General features: G+C 34.6%; 1 protein-coding gene across 8 annotated transcripts in view; it reads left to right on the plus strand.

The window, feature by feature from the left end:
- The window catches only part of CNOT2 (CCR4-NOT transcription complex subunit 2), a 153,932-nt gene that overhangs the window by 39,377 nt on the left and 97,942 nt on the right, over window positions 1-16,613 (plus strand). For 3 of the 8 annotated variants that reach the window (XM_031939183.1, XM_031939186.1, XM_031939190.1), the window contains exon 2: window positions 12,195-12,338. The exons of 1 other annotated variant lie outside the window; for it this stretch is intronic. In XM_031939183.1, the coding sequence (XP_031795043.1) occupies window positions 12,291-12,338 (48 nt within the window). In that variant the 5' untranslated portion in view covers window positions 12,195-12,290. Of the gene's footprint in view, window positions 1-12,194; window positions 12,339-15,405; window positions 15,737-16,613 lie in introns of those variants that run through there. 4 more of the 8 variants (XM_031939182.1, XM_031939184.1, XM_031939189.1 and 1 more) reach the window with 2 other exon arrangements.

The raw sequence follows: 16,613 nt of genomic DNA on the forward strand, positions 1-16,613 counted from the left end.
GACAGATACGGAAATACATTTAAAAGGATTGTACACAGTTAAGCTATATAGAATTGTTTTGTGTCTCAGGGAAGTTAGGGAAGGAGGGAGAAAAAAGAGGAATCTTACAGAAATTATTGTCAAACTATTTTTATGTGCATTTAGAAAAAATTGAATACTACTGAAGGGGGAGAAAAGTTGTAGGGCCCCCTTTACCCCTCCCCCCCTCCCAAAATTGTTCCTCCCCTGGGATGAACCAGAAACTGCCTTTTGGGATTGCTGGACAACTCTTTCTGGGAGATTCTGGGGGCCAGATTATTTTGCATTCCTGTCCTAGGCATGTTTCAAGCTTTTGGGTCAAACCTTCGTCTAGTTTTATTATCAGATGGGTTCTTTCAGAACACTTCATCCTTTTAACTCCCATAATTTTGCTGCTTTCCCCATGCATAGTAGAAAGAGCACTCCTTTTACTTGAGAGGCGGCTTGTGTATTTATTTGGACCTTTGAAATTTAGCTAAATGTCCATGAGTCACTTAACCTCTTAAATCCTTATTTTCTTTATCAGTACATCTAAATAACATCTTTAGTAACAGTATTTTGGATTTAGTTTGCCTCTCCATTGCTATGCTAAGCTCTGTACTGCTCTTGGACTTAACAAAAGATATTTAACATTTGTGGAATTAGTTGAATTGCAGAATCAGCTGAGATTATAGAAACATTAAAGCACTATATAAATATTTGTTTTTATTATTCTTCCCTAGCCTTGCATAGATCCCTTGGAATCTAAAAAACAACACCTACCAGACCAAGCATTCTCTTTACAAGAGGATTATCTTTGATCCTTATCTCTTTATCTCTGATTATTTCTATCTATAGTGAATTTTCTATATAAAGAAATGTATCATTGTAAATTGCCCTTTTTAACTCTCCTGAGAATTTTGGGTCTTATTCCCACTCCCCCCTAAATCTTACCCTAAGAATAAAATAAAGTAGTTAGGTTTGTTTTATTACAGCTTGCTTACTTTTGATGTCTCTTGCTCCCCCAAAGAGTACTCTGAAAATCTAGCCTTTTTTGTGGGCTATTTGCTTTTATTCCTTTTTGGGAGACATAAAGAAGTTGAGTCCAAATTTTGTTCTCTTTAGAGCAATGAACTTGATTTTTTTTTATAACTTTTTATTTCTCAAAATACATGCAAAGTTAGTTCTCAACATTCAACCTTGCAAAACCTTGTGTTCCATATTTTTCTCCTCCATCTCTGCTTTCCCTGAGGCAGCAAGTATCCAATATAGGTTAAATGTGCAATTCTTCTAAACATATTTCCACATATATCATGCTGCAGAAGAAAAATAGATCAAAAAGGGAAAAAAAGAGAGGGGGGGGGGAACCCAAGCAAACAAACAACAGCAAAAAAGGTGAAAATACTATGTTCTCATCCACATTCAGGCTCCATAGTAATCTCTCTGGATGCAGATGGCTTTCTCCATTACAAGTCTATTGGATTTGACCTGACTCACTTCATTGTGGAAAAAAGCCAAATCCATCACAATTGATCATCAGATAATCTTCTTGTTGCTGTGTAGTTCTACTCACTTCATTTAACATAAGTTCATGAAAGTTATGAATTATCTTAAATGATAACTTATTTAGCCATACACAACTGATAAGCATTCACTCAGTTTCCAGTTTCTTGCCACAATAAAAAGAGCTGCTACAAACATTTTTTGCATATGTGGGTCCTTTTCCCTTTTTAATGATCTCTTTGGGATACAGACCTAGTAGAGATACTTCTGAGTCAAAGGATATGCGCAGTTTGCACAATATGTACACAACTCCACCAACAGTGCATTAGTGTCCCAGTTTTCCCATATCTCCAACATTTATTGTTATTTTTTCTTGTCATCTTAGCCAATCTGAGAGGTGTGAAGTGATACCTCAGAGTTGTCTTAATTTACATTTCTCTGATTGATACTGATTTAGAGCATTTTTTTCACATAACCAGAAATGGCTTTAATTTCTTCACCTGAAAATTGACTTGAACTTGATGCATCAGGTGAAAAAGATTGGTTATATAGTGGAAATTATATGAGGAAAATAAGAAATATTCTGGGTGTGTGCGTGTGTGTGATTAAGCTTTCTGGTAATGTAATGCCACAGTTCTCTTTTATTGTCCTGACTCAGTTTCCCTAATTAATGTTACACCACAATTCCTCAGTTTCCATAATTATCCTGACCCAGTCCCAACTCAGTTTCCCTGCTTTTCAAAGCTCAGTCTTGCAAAACCTCCCCTCCCTCTTTATCAGAATATTTGATAAGGATAAAAGATCTTATGTTTTAGAATATCAGAATTCCTCTCCCAATCCCAAGCTACCAGAATGGCAGATAGCTTCTCATCAAGATGCCTCTCCCCATCTCCAGAGTTCCTCGCCCCCCCCCCCCCCCCCCCCCCCCATGCCTCCTCTAACCCTATCAGAACCGGATTGTCAGAGTCCTGTTCCAGCTCTCAGCACCCTGACTCCACCCCCCTGCCTCAGTCTACCCCAGAGTTTGAGCCATGTATGTATATAGGTCATTGAGAACTCACATTGCTTGCTGGATTCTTGGAGAATCTCATTCAGCCCTGGGACCAAACCATGGATCCATTTGGTCCCATTAAATCTCTCCCTTTTAAATAAATTATTAAATACTCTAATCTCTATCTTGCTTCAATTTCTCCAGCATTACAGGAAGTGGTGGATTTGTAGCTGAGAATCAACTGAGTTAGACAGAAATCTCTCTTATTCTTTGTTGATCCTTCTGTAGAAAGAGATATTGGAAATTTTAGTGTATCTCCTTGTCAAAACCAAGAAGATTTGAGTTCACATCCTGTGCTGTATGACTTTGGGCTAATCATTTCCTCTTTAGTGCTCTATGCCAACAGTTGCAAACTAAGGAATGTGGGTGTATAGATTGCAGAAATTTCAAGGGGGGGGAGGGGAGGAAGGGGGGAGAACCAATCAGATTGAATTGTAATTGGGAAATGTTTTGCGAAGTAAATAAAAATACTAGACAATAATGTTTAGTTAATGTTAATTTATGGTTTTCTAACACACATTTGTCTTAGAATTGTCTTTATGAGTTTGATATCACTGTTAAGCATCCTTTTAAGACTATTAATTGCAGAAATAGTGCTGACTTGCATTGGTAGAGGGAACCTCCACCCCCTCCCAGTTTTCTACTCAGATGAAATTATAGATCCAGTTCCTATTCCTTTTTCTCTAGTCTCTATAATCATTGTATGCATTATTTTCTCTTGAAAGATGTGAGCTTCTTGAGAGTAGTGATGGTTTTGTTTTTTGCATTTGTAATACTCATTGTGTAGCCCAGTACTTGTTACATATTATGCATATAATAAATACCTATTTATCCTTTACAGCAAAGTCCAAGAAGCCTTTCTAGAGCCTCTTCCACTTTGGACCTTACTTAGTACATTTAACTTGTACCTCTGTACTCTTTGTCATATACTGTTTTGTATTTTTTTTTTTAAGAGTCAGTTTGATGGCGGTTGTGGTCCCTTTAAGAAACTAGTCCTTTCAGATTGATTTATTCCTTTCTCATTCCCAACCCCTCCTAGTTGATGCATTATCAACTGGGGAAGCTAGAACCTTTGATTCACAAATCCTGATCAAAAGCATCCCTTTGAATTTCAATAGGAGATCAGGACTTGTCTGAGCCCCCATTCTAACGATCTGTTCAGGTTTCCCAACCCCCACCAAGCAAATTCTAGCCCTCACTGGATGTCAGCGAGGAGCCAACTTGGGACTTCACCCACAGGCCCCTTTCTAGATCTCTCATTATAAAAGAGCCAAGTTGGAGTCCTCTCTTGGCAGAGGGTGGAAACATGCCAGCACCATGCCTGCCACCCCAAGGACTCTCTGTCCACTGGAATCCTGTTTCTGGTGCTCTCTCATCTCTACCTTCACCTATTTCCTTAACTAGACTTAACCTTACTTCCAAACCCCATAATAAACCTCTTTTATCAATCTAGATTTTCAGGTCTGTAAATTCCTTTACAGGGGACTCTTGCGCCGCTACTAGATCTTATTTAACTCTCCATTCTCGCACCGAATCCAGTGGGGTTGCAGGGGAGCTCTATTTGATTCCCTGTACTCCGAACCTGCCACTAGACCTCAATTAAGCCCTAATTTCATTTAGGTACCCCAAATCTAGATTTCATCAAGTTCTCTTAATATAATTGTGTTACCTATCTAAACTTTGAATTTCTCCAGGCACTTCTGGCTACAGTAGGGGCTTAATAATTGATGAGTTGAACAGAATTTAACCTTTTCAAAATTCTCCCCATTTAATAGATAAGGAAATAATTTGTCCAACTCCACAGTTACTTTGTAGTTGCTTTTGTCTGTCTTGTTGTAATAGAGTTTTCCTGATAATAAAGATTTAATATTACAGCTAATACAATAAGAATCAAGGAATGTCTTCTAAATATTAAATGTAAAAATTGAAACTAAGAAAACATAATTCAAAAATCCAACTTATTGTTTTTGCAGTATAGTGCTACTTAAGATAACCTATTTAGAAGAATGGAAAAATTTATCCTGTGATAATAAAACATTAACTTAAAATTGTACTATATGAAACATTTTACCCATGAAAATAATTTTCTTTTATCTCTGTTCATATGAATATATTCCTAAAGTATCACATCAGTAAGCATTTAATAAATACTTATGTTAGACTAGGAACACAGAGTCAAAGAATGAAACACTCCTTACTGTCAAGCTTACATTTTTCCTGGTCAGACCACCTGTACCAAAAAAATAAGAAGTTGTTAAGTGGTGGGTGGAAACAACTTTAGCAGATAAAATTTGGAAATGCTTTTTAGATAAGAGGTGGTGCTTAAATTCCATCTTTAAGGGAATGAGGGATTTAATGAAACCCAAGTGAGGAGGGAGTAAGGTCCAGTAATGAGAGGATGAGTCCCTGCAATGAGGAAGGGAAAAAGGAAGACCTATTTACATACCATACACTGTGATAATTGCTTTACAAATATTATTTCACTTGAGGCATAGTGCTGTTTGTGATAAAGAGAAGGACCAGGTTAGCTATAACAGAGTTCAGGAAGTTACTTGGTACTGCTATATTGTTATTATATATATTTTTTCCCCTGAGGCAATTAGGGTTAAGTGACAATCACATAGCCAAGAAGTGTTAAGTGTCTGAGGCTAAATTTGAACTCAGGTTCTCCTGACTTCAGGGCTTGTGCTCTATCCACCACACCACCTAACTGCCCCTATGTTATGATTTATAAGAATTTATTATAAAGCAGCTGCAGTAAAAAGTCTAATTTTCAATACATTTATGACATATAATAGTAAATAATATGCAGAGATCTTTACATCTATTGTAATAGTTACATAATTCACTTCCTTTCTCAAAAACTTTTTCTGACTAGAATTTATCATTCCATCCTTTCCTATGCCTTATCCTCTTAGAACTGATTTTTTTCCTCTCCTTGTGGCCTCCATCTCCTGACTTTCTTTCCTTTTTACTTAGTCTTGATTCAGATTTAAATGATTCTGCTCCCCACATTGTCTACTCTCAAATCTCTCTTAGCCTGTTCTGTTGCTACTAATCCTAAAACTTCTGATCTGGTATACTTCTATTAGCCATCTCCTATGAGTCTTTGTGAATGCTTTTAAAGCCACACAAGCATTCTGACTTGAGTACACTATAAATTTGTTAACCAACTACAACTGATTCTTTTGTAGCTCCTTAATTGATATTCTATTTCACTTGCCCCCAAAGCCTTTTCTCTCTATTTTCTTAGCTGAGAACCTTTTATTTTATTCAGATAGTTGAGTCCACACCATTTGAGCCTCCCAATTCTCTTTCCTTTATTCCCTAAATGTTACCATCCCCTTATAATGAAAGTTGTCATTCCCATTGTCAAGGCTTAACCCTCTACATTTGCCTGTGATGATGATGGATGATCCCATCCCTTCTAGTCTTTTCCAGTATCTTGCCACTACAATCATCTCTCTTTTCCAGTAATTAACCTTTATCTTTTCTTTCCCACTGCCTTTAAATGCAAAAGTCTTTCCCAAACTTAAAAAAAAAAAAAATCTTCTTTAGACCTCACAATTCCCTCAAGCGGTCATCCTATTTTCCTTCCCCGTTTTTATTCATATTAGAAAAAGTTATCTACATTCATTTTTTAATTCTTTCTCAGTCTTCAAAGTTTGTATTCTGACTTCCAGCCTTCTCATTCAATTGAACTATTCTCTCCAGAAGTTAACTAATGATTTCTTAATTGCTAGATCTGATCGTTTTAGTCTTAATCTTTCATTATTTCTTCCCTACTCATGACAGTTTGATCACTCTCCTATATATTTTCTCCTTTCCCTTATATTTTCTCCTATTTACTTTCTGTCCTTTAGTGATACATTCTCTGCTTTCCCTCAGGTCTTTCCTTTCTGTATGATAGCTCCTTCTTTTTCTAGATGGATCATCATTCTCAACCTGCACTATTACAGTCCCAAGTCTCTGGAGTTCACTTCTTTCTCCCCTTTTACCATGTACCAGTTTAATTATCTGTATGCAGATTTCTTCCAGATTCATATAGTCCTACCTAGTTTTTCTTATATCAAATACCTTATTGAATTTTTCTTTTCTCTGCTGCCACTGCTTCCTTTTCTTCTTCCTTTATCCCTTCTTACCCTTCTCCTCAACCTGAGCGAGTCCAGGTACCTGGCTACATCCCAGACCAGAGTGTTAATGGAAACTTTAACCTGTTCTATTTTTCTGACCTTGATTGGATTACCCCTTCTTAGGGAGCCTGCAGGCTCTCTTCTTCTCCAGGGTGCTCATCATATTAGTGCTGGAATTAGCACAGACCTTATTTCTGATCAATTTTTTCTCTGCTGTATCCCAGAATCCCTTGCCTTGAGCAAACCCATTTTGTTTCAACATTCCCCTCCCCAGAATGACAGGTATGTCATGAGACCTTGCTCAACCTATTGGATGTTTCAAACTGGATGCTATTTGGGCATCTTACGTGCAGAATATCTAAAGCACAACTCATTCTTTCCCCCTAAATCTTTTATCTACCAAAATTGCATTCTTTTTGTTAAGGATGACACTCTTTTTCCAACCTCCCAATTTTATAATCTAGTAAATTTTTGCTCGGAATTGTACTCCCTTTTCATCATATATGGAATCTCTTACTTCAAGAGAAGGGCTCAAAAACTGCAAGTTTGTGTTCCTTTCTTAAGAAGTCCTATCTTGCATTTATCTTTCATCTATTTTATTAATTTAGTATATTTTTTATATAGGGTGTCCCTGTATATGCTTTTAAATTTTATAAACTTAAAGCTTTATTAAGATTTTGGAACATTATGTATACGTACTTACCTCTATAAGCTTTTTTTGTAAGCTTTTTCGGAATAAGACTTGTTTCCTTTTTTTGTTTGGCACATTGTAGGTGATGAAGAATTTCTTATTGATTGGTTGATTTCATTTTTCCTTTAATTCACCCATCTTCTAGAGAAAGGTACCAGCATCTTTCCAAATACATGAAGGAGCTTAGATTCTCAGTGTTATCATCATTTATTATTGTACTCATTGATTCTGCATTTTGAATCATTTGCTAAATCTTTTCATTTCTGTGTCCACATCTTCCTTGTATCTCTCTTCTCATTCACATAACTACCTCTTTAATTCTGGTCTTCTGGACAGTTTAAATAATTTCTTTATTAATGTCTTTTCCTTTTTTTTTTTTTTTCCCTTCATTCTGTCTTCTGTCCACTTGCCAAAGTGATTTTCCTAAATTACAGGCCTGCTCTATCACCACACTATTCAATAAACTAGAAAGATTTCTTTTGCCTTTAGGCAAAAGAATGGTATTTAAGTTATTCTGAAACTTAAGACTTCTTTCTACCATTTCACTCTGTGCTGACTGCCTCCTCATCCTATCCTAGCCCTCCATTACTTGTCTCTTCAACACTGTATCTCATTTTCTTTGACTGAACTCAAGTACTGATGCCCTCTGTATCAAGTCTTACTTGATGTTTCCATCTTCCTTCCCAAAAGCATCTTGTTTTAATTTATTAATACTCCATATTTATATTAATAGCTCTTTCAGAGAAGATGCTGTTTCACTTTTGTCTTTGTGTCCCTAGCTATATTGCATGGCATGTAGTAGGTATTACTTTCATTTTGCAGATGATGAAGAAGAAAGACCTATCGATTGGTCACAAAGCTAGTCAGCAGAGGTAGAATGCTTGTACTCGCTTGACTCTAGGGCTAGCATTCTTCATGCTTCTTTTCTTCTATTAATTATAAGAACTATCACTATCCTTTCTTGAAAGATTAAGGTGCTTTCAGCTATTTCAGTATACAAAATAGCGATTTATATTTATGGCATCATCTAGACAGCACTTCTTTATCATGAGTGGTATTCCATGATTCAGAATTGTTGCTTTGTATATGTCTTAACATTTCATACTTGTCGTAGGCTACTGTATACTGATTTGTATAGAATCATGGACAATGTGACCATTCAGATACTTAATTATTAAGTTAAACTTTTTCTCAAAGATTACATAGTATATATATATTTTTGCTGAGGCATTTGGGATTAAGTGACTTGCCCAGGGTCATACAGACAGAAAGTGTGAAGTGTCTGAGATTAGGTTTGAACTCAGGTCCTCCTGACTTCAGGGCTGGTGCTCTATCCACTACACTACCTACCTGCCCCAGAGACAACACAGTATAGAAAGAATCTGGCTTTGAAACCCATGCCTGGGTTTAAGTTCCACCTCTGACACATACTGACTGGGAAAATCATTTAATGTCTCAGTAATCTAAGAAATATTTTGAGGCACTAACTTGCAGAAAAAGTACTGACTTATTTTGGTAGAGGATATTTCCATTTGTTGAAGATATTTTATATATCATCTTTCTAAACTCTTCAGTGCATAACTGAAGTAATTTATAACTTTGCCCAATGCTATAAAGGAAGCAGAGCTACCTTATGCAGTTTTAGCTACTCTTCGATACATTAATTAAAATAAATGTCTTTGGTTTTATACTATTGAGGTTCCACCTTTATATTTAACTACTGATAACTTAAAGGTTTTCAGTTTCTGTTATTAATATGATAAAGTATCAGCTGTCTGGAATTTAAACTCCTAGAACATTGATGTGTCTTATTTTTCCATATTGATATATGCTATGAACAGCCAATAATGTTGGATTAAAGTTAATGGTTTGATTTCAGCTTGGAAGGAGCTCTTCACTATAATACTCTGGGGAGATAATCTTCAAATTTTTCTTGCTTAATTTTTTTTTTCCTCTTCAATGAGTTGGATAAAGGCCTAGTTTGGCTATTTATAAAATTTGTAAATGCCACAAAATCTGGAAAGATTTATCACATGGTAAGTGATAGTCAAGATTCAAAAATATCTTGACAAACTAGAACATTAGCTTATATATAATAAGATGAAGTCTAATAAGACTAATAGTAATTTTAGACATAAGTTTTTTAAAAGACTAACTTCCCAAATACAAGATAAGAAAAGTAATGGCTATCAAATTGCTTTTGAAGATCTGAAATTTTTAGTGGACCACCTACTTAAGATAAGTTAGTAGTTTGACATGGCAAAAAAAAGTCCTAATGTGATCTTATCTTGTATTGAGACGCATCCTGTCTAGGACTATGGAAATGATAGAATAGGGATAGATGCTGGGACCTATAATTTCTTTTGTTTAACTCCCTCTACCAATGTTGATCGACATTGAGATGCATACAGTCTTTAAAAAAAAAAATACTAATAGCTTTATTTTAAAAAATACATGCAAAGATAATTTTCAACATTCATCCTGCAAAACCTTGGGTTCCATATTTTTCTCCTTCCCTCCTCACTTTTCCCTTCCCCTAGACAAGTAATCCAATATAGGTTACATGTGCAATTTTTCTAAATATATTTCCACATTTATCATGCTGCAGAAGAAAAATCAGATCAAAAAGGAAAAAAAATGAGAGGAAAATATACAAGCAAAGGTAAAAATATTATGTTGTGATCCACCTTCAGTTCCCATAGTCCTCTTTCTGAATGCAGATGACTCTTTCCATCACAAGTTTATTGGAATTGGTCTGAATAATTTTATTGTTGAAAAGAGCCAAGTCCATCACAATTTATCATCACCTAATTTGTTGTTGTTGTTGTTGTTGCTATGTTCCTTTGGTTCTGTTCACTTCACTTAGCATCAGTTCATGTAAGTCTCTGTAGGTCTTTCTGAAATCATCCTGCTGACCGTTTCTTATAGAACAAGAATATTCCATTACATTCATATACCATAACTTCCTTGTCGAAAAGAGCCAAGTCCATCACATTTGATCATCACATAATCTTGTTGCTGTGTACAATGTTCTTTTGGTTCTACTCAATTCATTTAGCATAAGTTCATGAAAGGCCTCTCCAGGCCTTACTGAATTCATCCTGCTGATCGTTTCTTACAGAACAAGAATATTCCATTATATTCATATATATCAGCCATTCCCCAACTGATAGGCATTCACTCAATTTCTAGTTCCTTGCCATTATAAAAAGGATGTGTAAGAATAGGGGGCGGGGATAATTATAATAAGCAAAACAGACTTCCTCATTCAGAAGGGGGGGGTACAAAAAGGGGAGGAAACTGAGACCTTGGAATTTAAGGGAATGCCTGTCAATTGATCATTCACTGAATAAAATTGTGATGTATGAGTATAATGGAATATTATTGTGCTATAACAAATTATTAAAGGGATGATTTCCAAGAATCCTGGGAAATATGAAATATCCAGAGTGAAAATTAGTTTATACAGTGAAAACAAAATTGAAAAAAATAATTTTGTAAAGAAAAGTAAACTTGAAATACTTTAGAACACTATCAGATCAATGCTTAACCAAGTTTGCAGTGGACCTGTGATGAGTCACTTGACCCTCCTGCTGACAGGTGGAAATATTCAAGGTGCAGAAAAGTGACATTTGAACATAGCCACTATATATGCAGATATTCCTTCCAAAATTAAGGAATTATCCTTTCATACCAGAGAATGAATTATTATGGTATTAAAATATAAAATATGTTGATATTATGCAATTCTATACATACATTTTATATAGTTTGGATAAGAAGAACATATAAACATGTGGGACAGGACAGGATGGAATGAGACATAGCTAGAGGAGTTTAGAATCCACACAAACACCCTTATCCAAACAATCATTATATATATGTTAAATTCAACAGAGAAAAAAAGTGGGGAAATGGAGAATTCCTTTGAATTCTTGAACCTATCATTATAAATTTTCTGATGTTTATTATATCTGTTTGAATGATTTTTGAAAATCCACAGTACTTTTAGTACTACATATACCATAGAAAATAAAGGTTGCCATGTCATTTTAAATTAAGAGGTCAACAGTACCTTCTTTTTAATCTGTTTTCTTTCTATAGCTTATATTTATACACATACATATACGTATGAGATATAGATACATATGTGTATGTAATTAATATACACATATATTCGGCATTATAAATTAAGATTGAAAGGATGCATACAAGTAATGATAGCATACAAAATATGCTTTTTGTATATTTTGTCTTCTGTTCATTGGAAAAAATGCTATTGTAATATATTGGGATAAAATTTCTGAAGTGATTGTTTAGTTCCAAATAAGTAGGAAATCCTTACTTTAGAAAAATTGCTTCTTAATAAATGATGAGAAAAACCAGCTTTGGAAAAGACATTGCATAGTTAGTCACTGATCATCCACATAAAAGAAGTTTTGCTTATTTTGGATGCATCTTTAGTCATCATGAGAAGCTTCTGAGACTGACAAGAGTGTTTATTAAAAAAGAAAATAGTTCGAGGCACACTTTTTGTTTATTCCATTTTCTCTCACGGTGGACTACTTCCTTGTAGTGAGTTTTAGCAGATAGTTTTAGTTGGTATTTGATAATTTCTTGTTTCAGATAAAGCATGCCTGCCAGTCCCGCCATCCCCAGATTTACCAAAGGGGAAATCTGTTAAGATGTAATACAGAAAAGTTCTGTTCTTATTTTTTTTTCATTTTGTTTTTTATGTTATCATATTGGATATTTTTGCTGCTGTTCTTATTTTTTACATGTTAGTAATTTTGACGGCTTTTGGATAATTCCACTCTAGAGGGAGAACTTGGTGGGCGGTCCTTCCTGTGACACGACCCTTGAGTGACAGTTCTGTTTGATTGCCTCCAGTACTGTGAGGAAAGGACACGACTCTATGGTGAGGACTGATGGACATACATTATCTGAGAAAAGAAACTACCAGGTAAGACCATATTTTTTCCCTTTTTCCATTGGTCATTTACTTCTATAAAATTGTTTAGCTATATGTTAGCCAGAATGATCAAATTAAATGTGAATCAGTTTGAAAAATTGTGATTTACATTTAAATAACTTGCATAATGTCTTAGACAAATGAGAGAATTACACAGTTTTTTTTATCATATCAAAATATTGCTTATAGTCTATCATTAAGGACATTCCTTTAAAACCAAAATTAAAAATTTTTTTTAATATATAATCTACTCCAAATATTATTCTGGTCTCTGTACAAAAGTATTGTTAAAATGGTAGTAACAAATCAACAATTCTTTGCAAAACATTTGGTAAGATTAAATCTGTACTCTTACATTTGAGTTTTGGAAATATTGTAATGGGAATTTTGACAAAAAAGATGCCAGAAAAGAAAAAAGTAAGTGAGAAACATAACAGTGTAGTACGATGTTTGCTTAATTGTTGAGGCATTTTTATTATGTTGATTCTTCCAATAGCTTACTGTATACAGTTTTATTAATTGTTCACTCATATATAGAGCCAATTAAAAATATCTTTTTTCATGTCCAACTGTTAGTTTTTTGTTTTTTTTTTTTAAGGGGAAATGAAACAATATCTATATAATAGCTTTTTTTTTTTAAGCATTGAAAGTCAATTGAAGAAACTGTCATTTGAATGAAATTTTGAAAAAAGTGGCTTTTGAGTATTTTTTCAAAGATGCTCCATTTTATATAGTGCCATCCTTTACCAGCAGTCCAGAAGAATTGTTAGTAATCTGATACATACACACACACACACACACACACACACACACACACACAGATTTAAATGTGAGGTTCTTCTCCACTTCCTTCTCCCCTTTCTATTCTCCCTCAATCCTTGTTTTATTCTAGATTCTAGTTTAGTGTTTCTTAACCTTTTTTGTATAAACAAACTTCTTGTTAATCTGGCACAGATCACCTCTTCTCTACTCTCAATAGTAAGAAAGATTGTATAGTAAGCACTATAAGGAGAGAGGATCACTATACTGAGAGTCAGGAGGTTCTAATCTTTATTTGCTGTTCTGATTGTGGTATAACCTAGGGTGAATTAGTTTATTTATTTGGAATTATTTGCCTCATCTGTAAAGGAAGGATGTACAATCTGTAATCTCCCAGCTGCCTTCCAGCCTTGAAATGTTATTACTCTATTATTCAAGAAATTGAAGAAGTTTAATAGTAGGTTGTCTGTTGCAGTTATTGTATTTAAAATAACCTATCTCAGATCATTTGTTTTCAGCAAGTATAATTGACAAACAAGATAGTAGTTTTAAACAAATAGCATTATAAAATAGATAGAAAATTTAATTTGGATTTAGAAGACTTGTGTTTAAGCCTTCTCTTTTCATTTCTTAGTCTTGTGACCTTGGACAAGTCACTTATCTTACTCTCAATTTCTTTGTTTGAAAATGGAAACCATCTTCTCCCTTCCCCCCCCCCCCCCCCCCCCCCCCCCCCCCCCACTATTTTCATTACCTGGTACATGGGATTGTTGTGTAGAAAGTATATATAAATTATAAATTGATAATTGATAATTGATAATAAAGCTAACAGTATGTTTTTAGCCAAGTTAACCAGTAAACAAAGCATAATGTTGCCTTTAAATCCCTTACAATTCTAGAATTTCATGATTTAATTTATGTTTCGAACTTTTAAGAAAGATTAAATTGAGACTTTGTATCTTTAGTTGCCCTGCCCATAGGATGCTGGAGTGGACCTCTTACAAGCTTTTTTTGGGGGGGGGCCGGAGGAGGGGTCTATACTGATACTTTAAATTTAATATACAAATTAAAATATCCATTTGTATGTAATAGATTCATGGTCCTTTTTTATTTAAAACTTAAATAGGAAAAAACCGAAATAGAATAAAACTAACAAAAAACATTGTCATAAGCATAGCAGAACATAAAAGAGGATTTAAAATATGTAGCAATACATTTCCATTTTAAGAAAGCATATATAACAGAACACATTGTATTCAGAATTGTCCATTCTTTGCTTTCATGTAAGTTTTCTTTTGTTCTCTGCTGTGCACTTTTTACTTTGCTATTCTTTTTTGCCCCCTCTTTCTTCTCCCCTCACAAGAAGGCTACAGCTTAGCATGCTTTTTTTACATATGTCTTTACATATTTGTTTACATACTTGTGTATACCTACACACACACAGACACACATATATGCATTGTATCATGTTTTCTATCCCTGCTAATACCTCTTCTACTTTATTTCTACCTGTTAGCTTGCCTGATTATTACTTAATCTTCTCTTCCCCTTTCCTTCCTGTATTCTCCTCTCATCCTTTCCTTTCTTCTTTATTCCTTCATTATTCTACATACCTTATCCCACTACAGTAAATCTACACATTCTTCTATATCCTATCATATCTTGTTCCCTTCCTCACTTATTTCTTTATAGATTCTGGAGGACTCTTCCATGGTGTGTGTGTTTATATATATAATATTTTCTTTAACCCATTTATAAGTAGGATTTCAGAATACTAGCTGTTCTCCTCCCTCTAATTCTTCTGTGTCAGTTTTTGCTCTTGCACCTCATTTGTATAATATAATTACCATTTTTACCTTTTCCTGCACAGTTTTACTAAAAATCACATCATACTCAGGTCTACCCCAATCTTTCTTTCTTTTTTTCTTTTTTTTTTTTTTTGGCTGAGGCATTTGGAGTTTAGTGACTTGCCCAGGATCTAGGAAGTGTTAAATGTCTGAGGCCAGATTCGAACTTGGGTCCTCTTGACTTCAGGGCTGGTACTCTATCCACTGCACCACCTAACTGTCCCTCTATCCCAATCTTTCTTTTGGACTACCCAATTACTAATGACAGTCTTAAACATATAGTTTATATTTCTATGTATAAAATATAAACATTTTGTCCTTATTAAGTCCTTTGAAAGTCATTGGCTCTGATATGTCACATTTTCTATTGAATTCAAATTTGTTTGCAAAAAACATTGTAAAAATCTAACAGTATGTTGAATGTCCTTTTTTTTTTTCATTCAATACTTAATTTTTTTTTGGTTATAATATTTTCGGTCACAATTCTACTTCTTTTGATAGTTGACATATAGTATTCCAGAACCTGTGGTCTTTGATTGTAGCTGCTGATAGATCTTGTGTGATTCTAATTGTAGCTCCAGCATAATTGAATTGTTCTTGTGGTTATTTGTAAAATTTTGTCTTTGATTTGGGGATTTTGAAATTTATCAGTAATTTATTTGTATAATCTCTTTTAGGTGGTGATAATGGATTTTTTTCTACTTTTCTCTATCACTTCAGAACAATTTTCTTTGATTATTTCTTGTATTATAGCAAGGTTCTGTTTTTGGTGATAGCTTTCAGGTAGGCCAATTCTTATATTTTCTCTTTTTGATCTGTTCTCCAGATTTTTTTTCCCCCGAGATGCTGTTCACATTCTATTTTATCATTCTTTATATTTTGTTTTATTATTTCTTGGCCTCTCATAACTTCATTGACTTCCCCTTGCCTAATTTTAGATTTCAAAGAATCATTTTCTTCCTTAAGACTCTAGCTCTCCTTTTATAGTTGGTCCATTTTATTTTCATAATCTTCTGTTTTTTCTTGGATTGTTCTTTTTTTCCTTTTAGTTTTCCCCCAGTCTCTCCCATTTGATTTTAAAAGTCTTTTTTGGGTTATTCTATAAATTTGGGGAGTGCACATTACATTAATATGACTCATTGGGGAAGGATGGGCTTTTTTTATTTGTGTCCTCCTCTGAAAGATGAACTCTAATCTTATTCCCATAGTAACTTTATTGTTGGGTTCTTTCTTCTTTACCTGTTCTTTTAAAATTATTACTACTATTACTATTATTATTTATTTTTCCACAAGAGCTTGTTAGTATAATTACTTCTAGTCCTGGCGTTGAAGGAATGGTATCTCTGGCCTCAGGTCTTCCTTTAGTTTTCCCTTTTAGTATAAAACCCCAAACCAATAACTCCACTCTCATATAAATGCTCGCAGACAGCAACTTCCCTGACTCATTGCTTCTGCACTCACTTGGCATTTACTGGTTCCTTTTCCTGTGATCTCATCTAAGCAGCACAGCTGGACTTAGCATTCCTTATTAACAGAGGTTCCCTCAGTCTTCCCTGACAAACCCAGACTCTCTACACTGTCTGGGAGGTGAAAGTTCCTGAGATTGGGTTTGAGGCTACCTCGGATCTCAGCTGGTCCCAAGGCTCTCCACTTGTTTCTT

Source organism: Sarcophilus harrisii, chromosome 5, assembly GCF_902635505.1.
Source record: "Sarcophilus harrisii chromosome 5, mSarHar1.11, whole genome shotgun sequence".
Classification (NCBI taxonomy): domain Eukaryota; kingdom Metazoa; phylum Chordata; class Mammalia; order Dasyuromorphia; family Dasyuridae; genus Sarcophilus; species Sarcophilus harrisii.